This window comes from Lepisosteus oculatus, chromosome 1 (genome assembly GCF_040954835.1).
Source record: "Lepisosteus oculatus isolate fLepOcu1 chromosome 1, fLepOcu1.hap2, whole genome shotgun sequence".
Classification (NCBI taxonomy): domain Eukaryota; kingdom Metazoa; phylum Chordata; class Actinopteri; order Semionotiformes; family Lepisosteidae; genus Lepisosteus; species Lepisosteus oculatus.
The window spans coordinates 3,810,346-3,834,318 of record NC_090696.1 but is presented as its reverse complement, the minus strand read 5'-3'; the positions used below and the strand labels follow the sequence as shown (position 1 = coordinate 3,834,318).

The window sequence follows — 23,973 nt, the reverse complement described above, 5'->3', positions numbered from 1 at the left end:
CTTCCAACACTGCAATTCTGCCTCAGTGAAAAGATGGCTTTCTAGCATTTTCACATGTGTTCATACACAGAAGCACTTCTAGCATTATAAAACTGGTACCAGCAAATACCTTTTACCCTCCCCTGCAAATGAACATGACAAGACAGTGGTGTCGTTTCACCCCCTTCAGCTGGAGCTGATCCAACAGCAGGTACGGTGCTGAACTCTGCTGGCTCAGCAGATACTCAAGGTCCAGGAAATGCAGTGCCTGTAACGCACCAGTAACTTAGAAATCTGTCACCTCTCTGATGAATCACACACAAGTACTGAGAAGCAGAACACTGGGAAGGGAATAACAGAGTTCGGTGATTATTTCCTTCACTAAAAGAGTTTAGCAAATGAATCAGTTTTAAAAAAAACACTCTCTTTTTTGGCGTAGTGCCTTAGTTTTTTTCCAAGCCTCTAAGCCACTTACAAAGGCCGTCTCCAAAGTGTAGTATTCGGGAATGGGAATGTAATGATTGACCGCTTTCGTTTTGTCCTGCTCCCTCTCCTGCGACTCCCACATGACCGAATTGAGGTCCGCGAAGTTGTGGTTCATATCGATTCCCTCGACGCTGTAGCGACCCAAAGCCCAGCCGGCCAGCTCTGAGCCCTGGGGGGTAGGAACAGACAGCAGGGAGTCACTCAAGGGTCAGGAGCACCTGGCAGCAGGATCTGAGCTTTCCACCACAGTGTCTTCAGATTTCCCATTGTTCACCTGACTGTCTGTTTCGTACCACTATGATAAATTAGGTACCAGCTTTCAGATTCTTTTTCTGATGAAAAAAAAAACAACCATAAGATCCCAGCAGCTGTGAGAGTTGTGTTAACAAACTTGAGGCCTTGAGTAGTGAAACCAGGAATTGAGTAATTCTTCTGGCTTCTCTTCTCTTGGCAGAAGATACCCTTGCTCTTCATGGTTATGCATACTGTCTTTTGTGTTCTGCTAGTAATGACTATTACTAACTGGTAATAATAATTACTATTTTCTGCCTTAATTTTCTGGACTTTAAAATGAAACTTAGAAGATAATAGCACAGGAATGGGAATGACAGGAGACCATTCAGCCCATCTGACCTTTAAGAGGTTGTAGCTTATTGGTCCAAGTATTTCTCGCAGCTGTTCTTTAAAGAAAGCAGAGTTTCAGCTTCACCTACACTGTGGGTATTTCGACCAAGGCGACTGACATTTCAGGTATTTTACTTAGCTGCCTTAATCACCAATAAACAGTTTCAAAGTACTGTAAATTTTGGGAACAATATCAGCAGTGAAACATCAGTTGGTTTCAACACAAGCTTCAAAATGTAGGAAAATGTTTCAGGTTAAAGGCTGAGATGAACCACTGGGATAATGAAATAAATTAACTGATTAGGGCGGAGCGGTGGCTAAGGATCTGTGCCTGTGACTGGAAGGTTGCTGGTTCAAATCCCGTGGCTGGCAGAGGAGTCCTACTCTGTTGGGCCCCTGAGCAAGGCCCTAAACCCTAACTGCTCCAGGGGCGCTGTACAATGGCAGACCCTGTGCTCTGACCCCAAGCTTCTCTCCCTGTCTGTGTGTCTGTGTCTCCATGGAGAAGAGCTGGGGTATGAAAAAAGATGGATTCCTAATGCAAGAAATTGTATAGGGCTAATAAAGAAACATTATTATTAAAAATAAAATGCAATTCTGAAAAAAATCATCTACATAATACACTGTTTCCCAATTCTGCTCAGGAGGAACACTGTGTCTTCTGGTTTTTGCTCCTGAAATGTTCTTAATCAAAAGCTGATGGATTTCAGTTTTCTATCTGGAGCATACTGTATTTATAAATATGCTTCCAGGCTTAAGAGGTCAAATGGGATTTTTAATAAGCCTCAACTCTGTTCAAAGTTCTGAGTATCAGAGCTGCCCTCATTCAGATGTGCTGCCTGAAATGTATCCAATTCTGCAGAAGAAAACAATTGTGAGCATGTCTGATACAGAGTCTTTCCCACTGTAGGTGTGTCTGAAACAGAGTCACTCCCACTGTAGGTGTGTCTGATGCAGAGTCAATCCCACTGTGGATGTGTACGATACACAGTCACTCCCACTGTGGGCGTGTCTGATACAGAGTCACCCCCCACTGTGGGTGTGTCTGGTACAGAGTCACTCCCACTATGGGCGTGTCTGGTACAGAGTCACTCCCACTATGGGCGTGTCTGGTGCAGAGTCACTCCCACTGTGGGCGTATCTGATGCAGAGTCACTCCCACTGTATGGTGTCTGATGCAGAGTCAATCCCACTGTGGGCATGTCTGATACAGAGTCACCCCCACTGTGGGCTTGTCTGATGCAGAGTCACTCCCACTGTGGGCGTATCTGATGCAGAGTCACTCCCACTGTATGTGTGTCTGATGCAGAGTCAATCCCACTGTGGGCATGTCTGATACAGAGTCACCCCCACTGTGGGCTTGTCTGATGCAGAGTCACTCCCACCGTGGGTGTGTTTGATGCAGAGTCACTCCCACTGTATGTGTGTCTGATGCAGAGTCTGTCCCACTGTGGGTGTGTTTGATGCAGAGTCACTCCCACTGTGGGTGTGTCCGATACAGAGTTACTCCCACTGTGGAGTTAATACATCATTCCCATCTGATGTTCCCAACAGAACAGAACTGTGTCTGCTCATCAATTGATCATTAAGCAAGGGTTGTTTGATCAGAAACCACAGCGAGCACGTTGAGGACATGCTGTGAAACGTTCTGAGGTGCTGAGGTTGTGGGAAGCAGAACCCTTGACGCCGGGTACATCTGACACTCAGGACTGACAGAAGAAACAAGGTAAATAAAAGCCTTAACATCCAAGGAGACCAGTCAGCACTGGGATGGGGCCAGCAGACACAGTGTTGTCCCGGAGCAGGCCTAGGAAGCTCCTGCAGGATTATCCTGGAAGCCCGAGCCGTCGCCCCCTTGCCTTTTCGTAAGCGGCCTCGTAGCCGTCGGGGTTCATGGAGGGCAGGAGGTGGATGCGCGTCTCCTCGACCAGCCGCACGACGCGCGGGTTCCCCCTCTTGTACTCGCGGCACATGTACTGCATCAGGTTGAGCAGGAGCTCGCGGCCCAGAGCCTCGTTCCCGTGCATCCCGGCCACGTAGCGGAACTCCGGCTCTCCTGCGGGGACCCAAGCGCAGAGGCAGCTGCTCAAAATCCAGGCCAGCAGAGCTTCAGGCTCACCCTTCATGTAAGACCCCAGACGCAGGGAGCGGGGCTCCAGGAATAGTGTCTTTACTCCAAATCCTCATATAAATCTCTTTATCATAGGCAGGAAAGAGATATATCCCTCCTGCAAGAAGACAGCCTTGGACATTATTGGGAGTAATCTGAATTTGGCTTCGAAGAATAGGACTTACCTCGGAGTCGGTTTTTAAAGCGTATTTCTGATGCCCACAGACACATTGTTTCAGCTGGTCTGGGAGTGCCCAGATATTTGAGAGCCCGGAAATATACCTGGTGGCACTTGCTATATCTTTTTTGTGTCATGGTGACCAACATTGTTCACAAAATTCTAAACAAGAAGTTAGTAATACACTGTACAATTTGAAGATCTCATGCTTTGATTTAAATTTAAACATGCCTATTTATTGCTTCCTCACATTGACCAGAAGATGAACATGGTGTGACAACATAAACATAAGTCTTCATGTTTATTATATTATATTATTATATTATGTGTGTTTATGTTGATTAATTCTTTATGCTTACTATACCAGAATCTAGGTCATTGATAAAAACTGGGAAGAGCAGTAGTCCTAGTACAGACCCCTGTGGTACTCCCCTAATTGTACTTTCCCAGGTGTAGTATTCACCCACTAATTTGTACTCTGTTTTCTATTAATTAACCAGTTCTAAATCGTTGCAAATACACACATTTATTTGAATGCCTATTGCCTGCAATTAGAGAATTAGAATTATTCTTAGGAGAAACTTTATCTTCTGAAAAGCTACACTAAATAACATTCTGTGATTACTATTTGGCTTATTGAACAGGGACAGAGCACAGCTCTTTAACTGCACCAGAGTTAAACAGCTAATTTCTGTTGGTGTTTGATCACAGAAAGTTATTTAAGGAAAACCTGCATTTTCTAAATCTTTGTTGACAAACCCCCAGAATCTAATTTCTATATGAATGATCCTGTAGCTTGAGTAACCTTTTCAGTTTGGTTGATGTAATCATTGATACCACATTTTCTAATAATTTGTTTTCTTGCGAAAGTATAGTTGTTCAGTTCCTCGCAAAGGTTGGTTTTTAAAGGGAAATACATGTAGTATTATATTATTTCTTATTAAAATTGTAATCCACTTCAATTTATATAAAGACAAATATATTGTTCCACCAGAACCAGCCCACTGCCCTCAGTGCCTGCAGTAGGGTTTGCACAGAAATGTATGTCTGTCCCTTGTTGAAGCAATGAAAACTGTTAGTCCTGTATACCAGAGATGGGTGAAGCTCATGCTTTTGGAGCATCACAAGGCAGTAGTGTGATACTTTCTGTTTGGAGTTATTTTTGGATTCAGAGGCCTGAAAGTTGCAGGTTAAACACTTTTTTTTGCTAGGGCTGCCCAAGGTTTGACTGCCAGCCTATATTCAGAATCAAAGCCCACTATGTTTTCAATGGCCTTTTTTATTAGTTGGTTTTACACTAATCTCATTCCTCCACGGGCTGGCTGTTCTCAGGCTGGTTGGAGAACTGGTTATGAACACATCTTTCCTGCCTGTTTCAAAGGATGAAATACCTTCATCCAGCTCACTGAACATACAGTAACCCAGTTTTAAAAATAAAAGTTGTTTTTAAACCATCCTCTCTTCAATTTAAAGCCTATGCATGTTAAATAATAACTTTAGTGTTATCCACAGCTACGATGACTTTGCTAGCCAAATTCAGCCTTTCCAGCAAGGCTTAAATCAAGATTCCTGTGTATTAAAGAGGGGAGGGCTAAAAAGCTTGTTTTCAATGTTGACTAATTCATGTCTATATTTTGACCTCATCTGGAGCTGGTTAGAAATGATGTTGTGATAAATCTCCAGAAAGCTTGCAGTGGCTTAGATGAGTTCAGCTCAGCTGCCAGGACACCCTCTTTCTGATCATGCCTGACAACACTGCCTGTTAGGCCTGCTCACGGCCATTAGCAAAAGGCACCATGTCCTCTGCTCAGTCAAACCATGTCCACTGTGGTCCTGCCTCATTACATCCAGACAGGAGTATCGCTTAATAGTAGTAGTAGCAGTAGTAATAATAATAATAATAATAATAATAATAATAATAATAATAATAATAATAATAATAATAATAATAATAATAATTCCAACAGCAATAACAGCTGGAATGGACAGAATTCCTGGAGGCTGCACAGTGGGTTGAAAGTTTGGCTATTTACTGTACATTTCTTTCTGACGGTTTTAAAATTCATCTCCATTTCTACTGTCTATGTTTGCCCCAGAAAGTGTTTGTGTATGAAGCAATACAAAGTAGCTTCTAGCAGCCTAACAAGCACAATCCTCTCATCTGTAACCATTCCTATGTGCTACAGCACACCAAGGACAGAAGGAAAGCCTTATTCTGCAGTACCTGGATGTGGTTCATAAAGGACACCTACTGTATATTACATCCGACAAAAGCTTCTTAACGATGAGTATGAATTCTTCTTGGAGACAATGTACAAGAAGCGGGAGTCGATACGCCATGACTGCACCACAGTCTCTGTACACATGGTGGCGGAGAGCAGGCCCAGCCAGCACCCGCGCTGCAGCGTCCATGTGCAGGACGCAGGCCTCATCCACTCCTGGCTACCGCTACTGGCTCAGGGATGGCAGTCCAGACAGAGCCCGCATTCAGAACAAGAGGAGAAAGTGCAAGCAAGAGGAGACCATTTGGCCCTTCTAACTCATCTGATCTGACCACTCGTAGCTAATTGAGCTGAACATTTCAACCAGCCATTTGTTGGAAGGAGCCAGGACATCGGCTTGTTCCAGACTCCCACATGTCTTTATGGAAAAGGGTTCTATTAATAAATCATACAGCAGGAGGTACAGACTTCTGCATGCCTGTATAGGCTAACGGACTGTCTATACAGGTTTTTCTCTTACAGATACATGAAAAACAAAGTTACTAGAAACTAACATAAATCTTTCAGCATGCAAATTTAAGAGTCTCTTACAACACTTCTGTCTACCCTTGGGACATTTTGATATAATAAAGACCCAGATTTGTATCATCGTGTCGTGATAAAACTAAAACTTCTTCCATGAGCATGTACAGTAGAATCTGTCCCATTCTTTTTCACAGGGACCTTCTCCATATACACCTCGCTTGCCAGCCTCCTGCTTCTCTCTATTGTCTGCTCTGGCAAGGGGAGGTGTTAACCACTGCCAAACTGGCAAACGGATTCTGCTCATATGCCAATTTTAGTTTGTACTGCAGCCAACACAGACATGAGCTAGCTGGATTAGCGTGTGCATGGAGGTGTGGTGAGCTCACACGCAGAACAGAAAGTGTGAGTTCTCAACCAGAAAGAGAGCTCAATATAAATAATGAAAGAACGTGTGTTACTGTATACTAGTGTCAATGTGCTTCAGGCATATAGCTCAGAGTCTATATCACCCAGAAACTCACCACTGAAGCTAAGCAGGTGTGAGCCTGGCCAGTACCTGGATGTGAGACTCCTGGGAAAGCTAAGGTTGCTGCTGGAAGAGGTGTTAGTGGGGCCAGCAGGGGGCGCTCACCTTGTAGTCTGTGTGGGTCCTAATGGCCCAGTATAGTGACAGGGGCAATATACTGTAAAAAGTCACCGTCCTTCAGATGAGACGTGAAACTGAGGTCCTGACTCTCTTTGGTCATTAAAAATTCCAGGGCGTTTCTCAAAAAGAGTAGTGGTGTAACCCTGGCATCCTGGCCAAATTTCCCATTGGCCTCTACTAATCATGGCCTCCTAATAACCCCCAATCTCTGAACTGGTTTCATTACTCTTCTCTACTCCCCCCGATAGCTGGTGTGTGGTGAGCGTTCTGGCGCACTATGGCTGCCGTCGCATCATTCAAGTGGATGCTGCACACTGGTGGTGGTGGTGGAGGGGATCCCCATTACCTGTAAAATGCTTTGAGTGTTTTAGTGGAGTGTCCAGAAAAGCACTATATAAGTGTAAGGAATTATTATTATTTTGGTAATTTGATAACAGGGTAAATGCGAATCTTCAAAACAAATGCTTTAATGTCAATGTAAAATAACCATATATAAATCTATATAGTAAACATTTCACAGTATGTATTCTATTATACAACAGTATGTAGTAATATATTGCTGGTTATGTCCCATGGAGTTTTTGCAAAAACTAAAAGATAAAAGGAGCACAAGCATTCTACAGCGGGATGTGGCAGGAACAGCCCTGAGAGCAGAGCCCTTGTTGCGTCAGGTTCGAATCAGGTCACGATAGCAGCTTTGACCTGAACTGATGCCACACAGAGAACCATGTCTGCATGGCAGACTCAAACATGTCCATGTTGGCTTTTTCCAAAATAATTACCAATGAAACTACATGTTTATGTTATGTTATTTCAACCCTTTTGTAAGCCCTGTGCAGAACCCAAACTGAATCTTCAGATAGAATTTAGAATCTTTAATAGGTACTGTATACAGTACATTTTGTATCTTAGCAATTCTCAAGTGCTAAAATTGCATTATAATACCACAAGCAGAGCGCCAGTTGTTCCTAAAAACCGTATCTCTCACCTAATTCGTGCTTCCCTGGGTTATCAGAGATCTCCATGACGTACAGCTTGAAACCCATGTAGCTCTTCCCAATGCTGTAGATGCGAGTGATGTCAGGGCATTCCTCAGTCACTTCTTTCATGAGCTGGCAGAAGACAAGTGAGCAGATCAGGTACTTTCAATGTAGTCTACCCTTCAAGCACACAGACGTGAGTTACAAACTGTTCATCTGGGTTCCCGCGGCTTCTGCAATGCACTGTAGAAACGCTGAAGTCACTGGTACTGGAAGGGTTAGCAGATATGCACAATATTTCACTTTATTTGTCAAGGAAACTAAATGGATTAGATCAGGGCTGGTCTTAAAAACTGCCTCAGTTATGCCTCAGTGTTAATACAATGATCAAACAGGCCATGATGAAAATATGCAGAGCAGTGAAATTCCTGAGTCTTCATAATGGGAATTATACATGCTGTATGGTTGTTCAGTAAAGATCAGTAAAAACAATCAATAGAATGCCCTCTTGTGGTCATTGCTGGCACAGGTAATACTGACTACACATTTGCTGGTAGTGTAATCCATAAACTGTTGTTACCGCACCTATCAGAAACAATCCTCATTTTTCAGGATTTAAGAAAGTGGAAAAAGGCATTACCGATCTTGAAAACTCAGTATCTCCGTATGCCGTTTTGTTTGCTGTAAAAATCTTGATGTATCCAAATGTATGCCTCAATATTTTTGAGCTGAATGTGTGCATATACAGTATCAGCAGACCACATTTACAATAAGTCCCCATCGCTCCCATTCCTGTTTCATTGTTGATTTCCTGATTTTGTGAAACAAGGTTGTATTTTCTAAACTAATTTTCATATAATTACAATTTAGAAAACACTATTGTCCGAGGTGACTAACATAATCATAGTTTGTAAGAAATTTGATAAGACCTAAAAATTTCATAGTCAAATAACATACATCCAAGAACGCAAGATTATATATAATCAGTTACAAATATGTTGTTAGTACTGTCATGTGTATGAATCTAATCAGACTTCTAGTGCATAACACGATTACGCTGAGCACAGTTTAGTGAGGAAAGCTGGTTTTTAAAGCATGCCTATGAAAACAGTGGTCAAATATTTGGTCTGTGGAAGACCTCAGTCTCTGTTGATCCACTAAAGCCACAAAACACCTACTGCCATTGGGATTTGAGATCTTCTTACCTGATTTTCTTTACTTTAGTTACTGTTTTCCCTTTCCAGTTGAGGCAAAATTCATACAGAAAGATGTTTTTGTGGCCACTGTTTGGTCAGTTCATCACAGCTAATACACGACGATGCTAACTGCCACAGTCTGGGGTTGTGGGAGTCTGGAAAAAGCTACCCCACCACCTAATACCCAGCCCTCCTTGTGGAAAATGCTGGGTGAGATCAATAAACTACTAACTACCAAACAGGCTAGACAGGCTGGATGGCCTCCTCTCATCTGTAGCCATTCTCATGTTCCTGATTACAGTATGAAGGCCTATTTCATCCTATTAGGCTACTGTACATACGACTGTTAGCAACAGGGCTAGAATTTTTCTTTTATGCAGTGTAGCTGAGAAACAAGACCAAGACTACTTCAGATCATAAAAACCGAATTAAGCCATTATTTCATAAAGAAAAAGAATGTTGTTTGAATACTGAAGAGGGTGGCACGGTGGCACAGTGATTGGTGTAGCTGCCTTGCAATGCTGGGGTTCCGTGTTCAATTCCTGACCTGGGACGTTATCTGTGGGGAGTTTGTATGTTCTCTCTGTGTTTGCGTGGGCTTCCTCCCACAGTCCAAGGACATACTGGCCCTGATGTGAGTGTGTGTGTGTCTGTGTGTGTGTGTGTGCCCCCTGATGGACTGGAGGCCCGTCCTGGGTGTACGCTGAGATAGACTGGCTCCCCCATGACCCATATTGGATAAAGAGTTATGGATGGGTCGATGGGCTTCTTACATATACAGCATATGATCTAAACAAATGAAACACATCGGACAGTAGGAATCAGCTGAAATTCTCCACTTCTCTGTGAGGCTCCCTCACCTTTCTCATCTCCTTGTAGTTGTGGTGCCGGAAGTCCAGTTTGTCCACAGAGCCCTGCTCACTCTCCCAGGTGTAGATATTGTTTGGATCTGAAGGGAGAGAGGGGAATAATGATTGGCTCTCGGTGCTGTTGATAACAGCTGCCAAGATGCAGAGAAACGCAGCGTCTGGCAGCTCTCAGGAGGTCACGCACTGGCCAGCGGGCAGGGAGGGAGTACCTGGCAGAGGGCAGCCCAGGACCTCTGCGCGCAGACACACTGTGCCGTTCTCGTACCAGGTCTGAGGGTTGATGCGGATGTAACGCGCCACCACTGGCTGCGGCAGGGCGGCCAGGACAGGCGTTTCTGCATCAATGTTGCCTTCAAATATCTGGAGGAGGAAACGTGGAAATGGCTGATAAATACAGTATAAGGATTTAGGGACTGTTCTGGACTGCAAGTTAAATTTGGAGACAAACGCTGACCCTATTTTCTTCAAAGGGCAAGACCGTCTATTTTTCTTAGGAAAGCTTAAGCATTTTAAGATTGATAATCCATCGTTGATCATGTTTTTATGGGTCTTTTATTGAATCTGCATTATGTTTCGCCCTGGTCTGCTGGTTTGGGAATCTGAACAGTGGAGTGAGGAGTCTGAACAGACCGGGAAGTCTTGTCGAACTCAGAAAGTCACTGGTGCTGATCTTTCGGCTCTGTCCCACGTCTATGAGTTATGAGTTTTATGTGAAGCATATTCCACCCTGGAGAACCCTTCACACCCTTTGTTTCACGAGTTCTAATTACTCCTCCCAGAATGCAGACACATCCATCCATCCATCTTCACTCCAGTTTTCCCAGTGAGGTCACAGTTGCAGCAGACCAAGTAGATCAGCCCGGACTTCCCGGTCCCCAGCAACAGATTCCAGCTGCTCCTGGGAGATCCCCAGGCGCTCCCAAGCCAGCCGAGAGAGATAAACCCTCCAGCAGTGAGACGAGCACGGAACAGCTCCAGAGGAAGCCGACCGAGAGACATCCTTATAAGATGCCAAAACCACCTCTACTGGCTGCTCTCCTTTCTTAATTTAAAAACAAAGAGGTTTGAGTTCTGGTTTATACCAATGGCCATTACTTTGCTCAACAGATGATTCTAAAAAGAGGCAAATTGCCTCTGGGGATAATACAGACTTTCTTCCTGTAGAAAATGATTACTGCCTGTTATGCATAAGCCCATGCTTCTCCCTTAAGTGATGGTAGAAGTGACAGAGGAGGTGAAAACTTTGTTGAGCTCTTTTCCTGACTTTTGATGTTTCCTACAGACTCTGAAGAAGCCCATGGGGAGAACAGAAATCTGACAGAAACCAGGCCTAATAAGGTTATGCGCTCCGTAAGTTAAGAAAGGGCTGCATGCACTGTGGTAAGAAAGCAACAGAAATCTTTTTAGACGCGCTCTGCCACAGTTATTGCTGAGCACTGGCCAGTGAGACTCTCTGGCTGCCAAGGGGAACTGAACTAATCAAACATCTGGCCTGTACCCAGCTGCTCCACTGCTAGGGAAGTCAGGGCCAGGCTGGCTGTGCTGTTTGCAATGATTTTTTCTGTATCAGAAGCACCAGGGCTGTTGGCTAATTATCCACTTATCCATTCAGCGTGTTTTTCTCAGACACTCTGCTTCTCAAATGACGCGACAGCATGTTCTTTCCATTGTCGAGTAAGAAGCTCTGATTCGTCTGTCCACTGTGCAACATCAGACATGCCAACTCATTCTGGGTGAAAGCAGGCAGTGCTTACATTTTGAAATTGAAATGTGGGTTTTATTATCATCCAGCATCATGATGCCAAAATCTACAATCTGACAATGCATCTTATTTGACAAAACTGACAAAATGTGATGCTGCAAAGGAGCAAGTGAAGGTTAATTTCACTCCGAAAAGTAGAAAGCAGAGACACGAGGTTTCGGTTGTTGTGAATCCCTCACTTCACGCACACCTGAAGAAGGGCCAGCAGCTGAAACCTCGTGTTTCTGTTTGGTTCTTTTCTTTTTTTATATTTCCAGCGTGGAATTTGATTTCACTTGCTCATTCGCTGCCAACGCAGACAGATGGAGTTCAACCCTCCAAAATATTAGGCTAAAGCCTTAATGGCAAACTTTGAAAAGAAAACAGACGGAAATTCCTATGTGATTCAAGTGCTTCGGAAATCCCAAATATCTGGTGAGGTGATAACTCCCCAAAAAGCCGGCGTACTTACAGCCTCCTGGGTGCCGTTCATGCTTGGGGTCCAGGTGTACGTATCATTACTGAACTGGACCTTGTAGGTGTGGACCCAATCCCAGCTACGACAAGTGGGAACAAGGCACAGACATGGAATCTGTCACATTTCAAAACCTATGCTCCCTCTTATTTGACAAACTCAAACTTCATGTACTCAAATGCTCACATTATGTTAAAGGCCAGTCACTGTGTGCTGCCTGCTCAATGTAACCCTAGAGGGAAAATCTCAGGAGGCATACCACTTCTGAACACTGAAAGAACGTTTAAAATCTAAACCCACCATGTCTCCTCAGCAAATCTCCATGGAATCACTAAGCAGACAATATACTAAAATAACAGCATTCGTTTTTTGCACACTATTTTTTTTTATTTTGCCACACAGATTACCCTGCTCTAGTGAGTTTTACTCAGTGGAATGAAAGCGTGTGAAGACGGACTCGACCTCCTCACCTCCAGATGGAATTCCTCCCTTGCAGAACGACCCCGGTGAACGAGGTCAGCCTGCGGGCGTCCACCTCCAGCCACTGCTCCGTGTCTTTGTAGGCAGCACACCAGGCGCCATCGTACAGATCCCCATCCTCTATACCTGACTGAGCACCGGGACAGAACACAGTACAGGCAGAGGTGACTGAGCGCCTTCCGACAGCAGGGCCAGCACTCAGACAGCCAATTTATGCCAGATCAGGTTCAGCAATACTTCTCAGGTTTCAGGCAAAATTCAGCTGCTTTTCCTCGTGTAGTTTTACCAGAGTACGTCTCACCCCACAGCTTTACAACATTGGCCTCATGGTTTCCACGAGTAAATATTATGGCTTGCTGTGCCTCTCTAGCCCACTGTTTCCATGGCAGACATCTTCCAGGGGGAAACATTCTTGTATGACAGAGATTGAGTCTGCTAGATAATCTTTTGGAATCTTCTGATCTGGACACCCATGCTTCCTTCAGATCCTCGCTGCTACAGTACAAAAAGCACACGAATGGATGGGTCATCTTGGACAGCAGACGGCTGCTACCAGTATGCGAGACCTGGGCTGACCATCACTGACTTGAAAGGATTCGTCTTAGAAGGTGCAGGAACATCATGAAGATCGACATCGAGACGCTTGAGATCTATTAAGCTTAAGAACCACATTGAGCAGTCTCTTGCCTGTGAGGACAGCGAGACTACAGTTATGATGACCTGATCAAGTGATCGAAATCTCTTTGTTCTGAGGAATCCATGTCTGAGAACATTTGCAACATGTCATGCTCATCATCGCCATCTTCAGCATTCATGAGTGCTCTGCTGGATGAAGGCTTTCCTGAAATAATTCCTCAGATTTCCGTCTTCGTCTGTGCTCACTCAGCTCCATCCTGTTGACTGACTTCCTCTTGTCATCCTACCGAGGGTCTTCGAGGTTACCCACTTGAGTTTCAGAATTGCATTAGACGCTATTCATCACCATCTTCATTCTTTGCAATTATTTCTTTTGACAAAACACTTTGATGGATTGATTAGATAATTATTGTTTTCAATTGTTTTATTATTTTCAATAAAATACCCAGGGTTATTATAGACCAAACAATATGTACTTCTTCCCATGCTGCCAATTAAAGATGATTTATCTATAAACTATAATATATACTATTTCAACAACCTACTGTAAAACACTTTGCAGTATGCAGGTGAAATTAAAACAGTCTGAAATGTGGTGCTGTTTGTATGAATAAAAACAAGTATATGATGTTGAACCTGGTTGGCCGGCCTGCTCCGGCGACGGAAGCCTGGGACTCACCTGTATGTTCAGCCTGCCCCTGTGAGCTCCCAGCCCCATGCGCTCGCTGGAGGAAGCACGCAACTGGGAGTCCTCCACCCGCAGAGACTCCAGCCCCAGCGGCGGACAGTCTGAGGGGGAACAAACAGCCTTCAGAGCCATCGACACATCTCCCAAATCTCAATTTTTCCTCCTTGAGCTTGCGTTAACGCAGCGAACATCCAGCAAAAACAAAGCTCTTCGTGGAAGTCTGGTTACAAAAGTAATGTTTGTAAACAGTTCTTTAACCCCTCACCTGCACGCTCACCTGTGTCCCCTCTCTCTCCCCCCCTCTCTGCTGAGGACTAGGGGAGAGATAGACCTCTTCCTGTCTTTTTCTTTGAATGACCTGGGGGCTCTCAGCCCCTCAGTGACTACAGTGCGCCTGTTATTAAGGGCAGGAAGCTCTTCTCCTGGTTTGTCAACACACTTCCATGCAATAAAGGGATGATCGCAATATTGTGGTCCAGACAGCAGTAGATTCCACATCAAACAGCCTAAAAGTGAATAAACTCACTTCTGTTTCCATGTATATACCTACCTGTAAATACACAGATCTCTTATATATGTAATACTGCACGAGACATCAGGGACTTGGATGGAAAGTCACATATAATAATTGGCTTCTCTATAATTCACGCTCCTTATCTGAGTGACTGCGTTGGTCCTGCAACGGACTGCTGTCTAACGTGCATCCTGCCTTGTCCCCATTGCCTGCTAGGATAGGCTCTGTCTCACCATAACTTTGTTATCAGTCTTTAAACCCCAAGCCTGTTTGTAACTAACATACAATGTTTAATGGTTAGAATGCAATGAAATGAATCAAGATACTCAGAACTACAGTGTAGCAAACTCATTAAGATCCTCTGACTGAAAGTGGATACCTTAGCTTAACTGCACATAGTATAGAATCACACCGACTTTCAAAATCCTCTTTAGAGCATGACACAAGCTCAGTTTTTTTTTAATTAACACCGGGGAGACTGACCTCGAGGTGACATTGAGGGATTAAATCCATTGCCACTGGCAAAAGACAGATAAAATCCGAAGTTATTGTTCTGCTACCAGGAGATTCCTATGCTCCATATTTCAAACTACACAAACACTAAGTGCTGCAGTTCCAGCACATGCTCAGTCTTTGCACTATAATAGGAAAGAGCGTGATCGCTTTTCTCTGCTCCACTGAATGCATAATTGGAATAACATGAAGCAGTCAGTTAATACGGTTGTGCTTTAGCCCGTTGCTTACATAAGAAGATTAATATTTCTGGCTGGTGTGATTCAGGGTGTTGCTGTCAAGCAGTATTTGCTGCTTGAAAACCGTAAAACCCTTTGGCCTTTGAAGCCTGCTGGATCGCAGCACGACGTATTGTTCTTGATGAGCTGCAGCTCTCGTTGCACAAGATTTCGGCAAAGAATTCCCTCCAGGAAGGCCCCAGGACGTGCACTATTCATGTAGAACAAACGCGTGGTTTTTAAAACGAGGCTGTTGATTAGCCCTGCACTGCATCAGCGTAACTGCTCGGGACTGAAGGAAATGTTTGTTTTTAAGCATCATGATAAAGCGGAGTTTTGCGCTCATTCTTAGCCTGGGAGGAGGCAGAGCCTGGAGACAGAGAACAGAGCCAGTGAGCTTTCAATTAGTAGCAGATCAAAGTTGCAGCTAACTAATTCTATTCAGATCTACAGTGTGGATGAGATTTGCAAATAAAAGCTACAGTACGCACTACATCGAAAAAGAACAGCATTGTTTTCAGCATATTTTCTATACAGTGAATTCCATTTGTTGTTTTTCCTCTAATTTTGGATTTTCCAGTGGTGTCAATAAATATCTATACAGCTATTTTAAATACATACTGTAGGTATTACAAGTTTTTTAGTTACTGCATCCAATAATAAAGCAACTGAGAGACTGTGAAATAATCCAGTAATTTTGGCAGGGGGAGGGTGTATCTTACCCATGGAGAGACAACATCAGCACAGAAACTGTAAAAAATGGAAAAGTGCCTTCATAACTAATGGTTTGTTTGGGCAAAGAAATGACTAAGTGCAAGATAAGAGGTTTCTGCTCAAACTCAATTTATGCTGCTTTATCTGTTTATAAACAGCATGCTCGGAAACTCACCCAGTCTCATAACATTCGCAGATTCAGGCCTCACATTTTGGCACATGTAATATACTGGCCTGCAGGTACTGCAGACACATCTGGTTTTTATTGGCCCGGCTGCTCTTTGGTGAGGCATTGCCTCAAATTCTGCAGTCATCAGCAAAACGTCGCTTCCTCCCAATGAGGGTTTCAGAGCAAGTCAGAATACGAAAGCCTCCTGGAGCCTAAGAAAGCCACCACTGCCTTTAGGACCAAAGGAAACAAGTAATGAAGTTCGATCGTTCTGTTCTGGCTTTAATAACAGAGCTCCGAGTTCTCTCTCGTATCATGTCTTCTGCAGTGAGAATTCAACACAGAACACATGATAACTGGGACCATTATAAAGGCATCAACCCTGTAGCACAGTCACCTGCCGGACCTGCCATTATTCAAGAACACCGTTAACACACAGCCAAAGTCACAATGAGCTGGGTACTTTTCACAAGGATTCAAATCACTGTTATTTTCGTGACGTGGCGACACACCCCCGAGCCTTCAGAGGTGCAATGGACACTTCGATTCCACTAATTAAAACATTATGGATTATCTAATCGATCTAAATAACAGTCTCGTTAGAAAACATCCCCAAATTATAAGTACCATATGGCAATTAAATTAATTCATGAATCAAACAAAAAACGTAAATACATCCAAATTCATATCTTTCAACAATAGTATGCAGCACTACACACCTAGTGCGCTGTACACGGGCAGGCGTATTGTTTTTTTGCACAACCTACAGTACAATTTGTCTTTATCTGAAAGGCAGCAACAAACTGACATTTAACATCTAAAGATACATACAGTAACAAACAAATGACAGACTGATGGCTACAAAATGCTATCTTTCAACACGAAAACGGACAGATGTCAGGAATTCTGAAAGGATGTTATTTTTCTCCACTAGTGTCACCCAACGTTCATTACTGGGATGGTCAACTGCATCAGGGCAGTGTAGTCCCTTCGTCTTTAACTTTAGCTCTTGTCCTGCTGGTCCACTCAAGTCCGAAAGTCGACTGTAGCCGTTTTCCTGAGCTGTTTTGAAACATTCTGGCAGAGAAGACGACTAACATTCCACAAGGACCTCCTCTTTATAATTCCTCACGTGGAATTTCGGGAAGCTATTTCCGGAATTAGAGGGTATCAGCGCCCTCTTGCAGGTTAAGGCGAAACAACGAGATCTGTTTCACTGCCATCATGCCACAGGAAACTCTTCAGAATACACATTAAATTAGGTCAGGGTTATATGTCAGCTGCACTGCACAACAATAAAAGATAACACTAATCATATTTATTGACAGAAGAGGCAGGTTTCTTCTAATGCACAACTACATCATCAGGACAAGGCAGAGTTTCAGAGCAACCTTCAGGTGAAAGAAGTACATTGAGCTCTACGTATACACAAAGCTGATGCCCAGGGTACCACACATGATCTTGTTTTTCTAGTACTCCAGTTCCGAAACCTAAGGTACTGTAGAATCATTCAATGAACTTAAGAGAGTGAATCTGGAATTCTGTTTTCAAGAATATTTTTTCTAATTTCATAGAGCATATTCATAAAAAAATAAAACTCAGCCAATGACATCTAACATCGACTATAAAACAGTGCGTCAGTAAGTTCCAGACTATTATATTATCAACGTGGTGACACTACATGCTTCATTATTATGCACACTAACAACCTTGCATTGCTTTTAATTAATAGTACAAAAGCACTTCAGAGCCACTGTTAAACATACTAGCAAAAAGGCAACACTACCACGTGCTTGTAAAAAGGCGCATCTTCTCCACCTTCAGTGTTAACTTGAGAAATACGGTAATTTCTTCATGGAGCCTGAATGTCATAATAATATGAATTTAGTGTGTGAAAGCTCTCAGAGGAAACAGTGTGGGGCAAATCCCACAGGATTCCCATTGTTGAACGTCAGGCGGGAAAAATGACGGACTCTTGTCAGGAGAGCTGTACAGCATTTATGTAGGTTTAGGTCAAGAAGGAGGCCAGCATGGGGCTGCAGTGGTCGTTTGTATTGGACACTGTCAATTCCAAATTCAGAGACAGAAGGGAGACAGTGCTGCGAGAACAGCTGAATTTCGTTGACTAAAGCAATGCAGTCTCACTCCACAATGTTAATTAACTCCAGGCTATTCGCAACTAAAGGGACAAACTAGAAATCTTGACCTCTGGCACACAGGTCCAAAATTTTGTGGTCCTTTGGTAACTCATTTTACAGTCAAAACAGAATCTGAAAACAAATATTCTGTTTTCAAAGGAAAAATTTAAACCATATAATATACCCCAGGAAAAAAAGTATTATTTTAAGTCCACAAATACCAGCAGAACCTTACTTAGTATTCTGAGAGTCTATTGTGGTTTTCATTTGAGTGTTTTACATTTATTACACTAAAGTGAATGCAACCAATTTATAACAGAACATTCTGTTCACTGAAAACTTCATGCCTTTATCTTAAACTCGACTATATCTTACTGTGAAACTCTTTGAGACAGATGTTTCCTCCAATATAATATTTACAGAGCTTTGTTCACAAAATGAAGGCTGTGTCAAACAGAGCTTGTTTTTCACATCTGTTCCTTGTCGGGATACGGGCTGCAGTTTTGTTTTTGACACATGGAATCCCTCCTTAACTGACACTTCAAGAGATAACAACGTAGCAAAAAAATGGTGGGGGAAGATTACATCTGCAACAGCAAAATTAGAAAAACGCTACAGTAAAGCAAATTATGGACCTAATATTAATGCTCTAATTTAGCGCATAATTCAATAATATAACCAAGTAGTCAAAAATAATTCTGAAGATCCTACTGCCCCTGAGGGACAGAACAATACATTAAAAAAACAGCTGTTATCTGGAACAAAACAAATGTGAGATTTTAAATACTAAGATGTTGAAACCGTGAGCAACTGGTTAAATAACTGGGCTAAAGCTATGACCACAAAACAAACTTCAAATGCCTCTGCAGCTGTGGCCTGAGGCTCCTCCTGACTTGGAAATTATTCATCCGGCTCCTCCTCTCTCTCTGTCTCTCTGCTCTGACCCCTTGATTCCAGTGCCCCCCGGTCCCCACTTCCCTCCTCCTGCCTCTGGACTGTGTGTCTCAGCTGCTCAGCCAGTGATCCCTTGCAGCAACAGAGAACTATGCCTGTGCCAGGAGAGGGACCGCAGAATCTCAAGGGCTTCACTGAAATGCAACATACTGACACACTGCAGAATGACAGACCCAAGGGCCACACCCAGAGATCCATTATTTTACAGGTGGTGGTGCCTGTGTTCGGATCGCACAGTGCCCTCGAATTGCATGGGGATTTGTGTCAGCAAATTCTTTTCTGTTCTATATAGATGTAAACAAAAAACATTCACTCCCTTACTCAATAGCTTCCCATGAGTATTATAGCATTTGAAAAAGCACATTCAGAGCAGTTCAAATGTGGGATGAACTGCCACTTGAGCAAAATACAGCAACCAAGAAACTCAGGTTTTTATCTGTAAAAACCTTGTTTTGTCTCCAGCACAGACTGCATTTCCTGGTATAGGGGTTAAATTATCACTGATGAATCATGCATCTGTCTTCCTTTCATCTTCTTCACCCGTGTTTATTCCTTCATTATCTTTCTTATTCATCTTTCTAAAGAGACTGAACCACAAGTGAACAGACAGAAAAACGGTCTGAGACACGCAAGATGTTTTTGTTGTGAATGTCTGGAAAGGTTTTGTTAGTTGTTACTGCCTTGACAAAATTGTGATTCATCAGTCAGGACCTGCAGGCTCTTTGAATTGGACTTTAAGAAACACAATAGGACTGAACAATCAGAAGTGAAGGCAGAGACCATAGTATTGAGATCAAAAGAGAAACCGATACGTTTTTTAATATACTGTAACCATGATGTACAGTATGATATACTTAATGAAGGCACCCACTGTACACCACACTCTCATTAAGTCCTCATACTGTACACATCACCACTGTATACATACACCGCTGATGTTTGTTCGGCAAGCTTGCTTTTTGGCTCTTGGGTTCCTTGGGCTGGGCTTCAGAATTCTTGCGTACCCGTTTCCTCTGCGTTCCTACCTTAACGCTCCAGGCTGTTCTCCGGGTTAAACTGCCTACAGAGGGAAAACCAGCTTCTCAGAAAAGATAAGTTATTTTCTTATAAAAGCTATTTTCTTATAAAGGAAAACAAATCCCGACAGGAAAGACATTCCTACAGATAAAAGGGCCACTGTATGAAATGACCTGCAGAGAGCCAAGAAACACAAACAGCTAAATCAGAATAAATTTAAATCTCATGAAACCAAAGACTTGGTTAGAACGGACCTGGACTTCAGCCACTTCTCAACTTGAACAGACCTCATAAGAACATAAGAAAAGTTACAACCAGGAGGAGACAATCTGGCCTGCTTAGCTTATTTGATATTTAGCAGTTAATTGGTCCAACAATCTCATCCAGCTGTTTCTGGAAAGAAGCCAGGATATCAGCTCCAACACCAGCTCTTGAAGTGCATGTCCAGGCTGTGGGAGTAGGGAACCGCTGGTGAAGAAGGAGATCCAGCTCAGCTCTTCTTTATCTACATGTGAGAACGACTTTAAAGCGCAGCTCAGAAAGCAAGGGCAATTAATACTACAAGCAGCTTGGTTTACTGGAAGGGTGCTGTTTCATTCTTCAGAGCCTTGTTTACAGTATATTCAGCACAGTGCAGCCCAGCTGAACTCACAGTTCCTCCTCCTTCTGTTGCCCCAAGAGCTCTCAGTTCATGATCTTTCGCTCTGCCCATCTAATTTCCATTCCAAGCACACTCATAAAATGAACCCCAAAAAACATTCATGGATAAATGGCTTCATCTGAATGTTTACCTTGTGTCCACTAAGGACAACTAACAACTTCAGCTCATTTGTCAGTAAGAAAGCAGGTGTCAGTCCGGCCCTCAGCCAGGATGATGTCTAATATTTAATGGGTAAATAAAGGCCCTAAGGAATCTTCATACTGAGGATTTCTTGTTCTCCATGACATCCATTATGATTGCCTACAGAGGGGAATTGTATGCTTTCTGCATTTTACAGATCCATCAAATCACTTTCTTCCAATCAATAAACATTTTACCACAAGTGATGAATAACAAACACTTGGAAAAGGCTCAGTATAAACAGCTTTGCCCATATGGGCTGGAATACCATACGGACAGCCAGCCCTAGACTAATCCAGCTGAAGCATCCTGTGATCCTCACACTCCCAGCTCAGGTCCTGTGTTTGCCAGCTGATTCCGATCAGGGCGTCAGGAACACATCCAGCAGCAGCTGAGGCTCCGGAGGGACTCTGTGTTTGAGCGTCCCACCTGGGCGACTCAGGACTGCACCTTTCACCCACCTGGCCCAGAGACTTCAGCACTGACGATGCTGTCTGGATCCGGAACCTCATTCAACACATGCAAGTGGCGTGATAGTGATCAGGAAGACTAGGACCAATCTAGTACCAGTCTGGTACCAATACCCCTGCACCACAGGAGACGTGCCTGTCCCACAGCTCATTTTCATTCCCTGCTGCAGAGCTTCTGAAAGGCCGATGGCAGGAAAAAAACTGCAGTCCTGGAGAATTCAGGATCCGGAAATTTGTGTTTGACAAGGAGGGTTTTTTCTGATTTTTCTGGAGGTCGGTGCAGGGAGGCAAAGGGTCTCATAGAGGTCTGAGAAATCAGAGCAAAGCCTGGCACTGCTAGAGCCAGTCAGTCTGGTCAAGACCACCGTCATGGTCTTCCAGGAGAAAGCCAGATCTCAAGGAAACAGGTCCCACTTCACACTGAACAACAGTGCACTGGAACACACTTTTCTTGCAAAAATTATGATGCAAAAGATTGGGTCTCAATAAAGTTTTAGATAAACGCGGAATCTCCTCTTTTTTGAGGGATTCTGTCACGTGACAGAAAGGTTTCTGATGCACAAACCACTTTTCTAGCAAAATATTGTGTGGATGTGCTGTGCAAAACACGTATCGCTAAGAAAACCAAAACAGTCTTAGGCGCCCCTTGTTCTGGGAGATGCTGTTTCACTGGACATGGAAGACGCCGAAATAAGAGGCGCATTATCCTTAACATGCTTTTAACGAAGCCTTCAATGATAGCAAAAAATAAATGCATTTCTTGTGTTGAAATGATGTGGAAAAACTTGCGCCTCCGGTCAGTCCTTCCAATTCCACACCAACGTTCGTGCCTTTCGGAGGAAGTCAGAGAAAACGGCAGCAAATCCGCACAGACATGCGCCCCCTGGCGCTTGCGCTGTGAGGTGACAGTGTTAACTACCACACCCCTGTGTCATACAATCCTTTTAAGAGCAAAACGGCTCAAAAGATAATAGCGTCATTTGCGACATTAACTTTAGCTATCTTTAATCAAATTACTTTTTCAATATTTACATACAAACCGCCAACATACTGTAGTTATCGGTTGGAAATACCAGAAAGGCACTTGCGTTCATGTAGTGACCAAGAGAACAAAGCATTAATGCTATTAATTTCAATTATGATATCACGACAAATGTTGTTAGAATTGCTGCATGTTGGGGGGAAAAAAATCTCTGCAAAGTTTTTACTGATCTTAAACCACAGCTCCTCAAAATCTGCAGCTTTAAATGTGAGTTATACATCTACTGCACATGAAGTCTTTGTGGGTGCGAGGCGCGAGGCCAAGCACGGGAAACGCGCGAGCCGGAGAAGGCGAAGTGCGCGCGGCTCTCCAGAGGCATTGTTGTCCATAAATCAGACAGCCTGTGGAATCGGCGATCCTAAACCCAACAGCCCCACACAAACCGAACCGACACCGGGCATCAGAGTGAACGCGTGTGGGAACAGAACCTCTTAGAAATCATGCAAGAAATCCTAATATACTGTATCACAAATGCGTGCAAACACTGTGGTTGTGGAGAAAAATTACAGGCAGAACTTGCGCGCCAGCAGAAATGACAATTGCAACATTTTAATGAAAATTTAAAACTGCCCACCTAATGCTTTCAGTTTTTTTGCCTCTTCGTCCCCAACCTTTGCTTCAGCTTCCTTTGCGATGTTTTCATCAAGATCTTCAGTGTGGAAGCTGATAACCGTAGTATTGTTAGGAGTCGCCGCAGTTGTCCTTACTGCTTCTCCAAACTCAGTGTTATTTTGCACAGGTTTAAACGCTGGAGCCTGAGCTGTCGGTGCCGCTTGTTTCGCGCGGTCTGTTTTATTGACATGGGGTCCTGATTGAGTACTTTCATAGCTCGGGCTCGCCGCGTTATCAATACCTGTTACTTCACTGTCGATACTGCTAACAAAGGCACGCTTAAAGAGAGGAAAACTTTCCGTTGTCCGTGCGCTGAGGGACAAAATCAAACCCAGGGCGAGCGCTATCACAGCCATACCTCCGCTCTTGCACACCATCTTTCAAAGTCAGCTCACCCAAAAAAAGTTTCTCCAGTTTGGACAAAGCTCCAGGGGTGTCCCCCGTAAAACAGTAAAAAAAGAGGCATACCAAAGTTATACCAAGGAATTCCATACGTATCTATTACCATATTAACCAGAATAGAGGCAACGTTAAAAATGTTCCGTAACGTACTGTGCGCTTCTGCATTAGGAACGCTGTGGAATGGGAAATTATGTTTTCAAGCTTCTGTACAGAACAGCTCTAGCCCTGCTCTCAGGACCACAGCCTACAGGACAGGGACCCAACTTCTGAAACACAACAGTTCTTGCCGTAGGGATTTGCGAGAGCCATGAACGACCGATGGGATTTGGAAAAGAGGTTAGCTCGTACTAACCGTACAGTGTAAGCTACACAAAAACTTTTTTAATTGTCATTGAAATAAATTAAGAGCCATCTGTGCTACCACTAAGGGATAGTCCACATGGATTTAGAAATCAGATCTTACTCAACTAACGTGTTAGAGTTCTTTGAGTAAGATATAAAAAGAGGCTATGATATTGTGTGGTACAGTACATT

General features: G+C 43.5%; 1 protein-coding gene across 2 annotated transcripts in view; it reads right to left on the bottom strand.

The window, feature by feature from the left end:
- cpxm1a (carboxypeptidase X (M14 family), member 1a) overlaps positions 1-23,626 on the bottom strand; it is a 31,335-nt gene extending 7,709 nt beyond the window's left edge. The window contains exons 1-10 of one of the 2 annotated variants that reach the window (XM_069186919.1): positions 23,000-23,626; positions 19,984-20,115; positions 13,827-13,936; positions 12,502-12,641; positions 12,029-12,113; positions 10,025-10,175; positions 9,807-9,895; positions 7,759-7,882; positions 2,949-3,145; positions 455-634 (exon numbers count right to left, since the gene is read on the bottom strand). In XM_069186919.1, the coding sequence (XP_069043020.1) occupies positions 455-634; positions 2,949-3,145; positions 7,759-7,882; positions 9,807-9,895; positions 10,025-10,175; positions 12,029-12,113; positions 12,502-12,641; positions 13,827-13,936; positions 19,984-20,115; positions 23,000-23,414 (1,623 nt within the window). In that variant the 5' untranslated portion in view covers positions 23,415-23,626. The remainder of the gene's footprint in view (positions 1-454; positions 635-2,948; positions 3,146-7,758; positions 7,883-9,806; positions 9,896-10,024; positions 10,176-12,028; positions 12,114-12,501; positions 12,642-13,826; positions 13,937-19,983; positions 20,116-22,999) is intronic. The other variant, XM_069186956.1, reaches the window with a different exon arrangement.
- Positions 23,627-23,973: the final 347 nt, after the last annotated feature.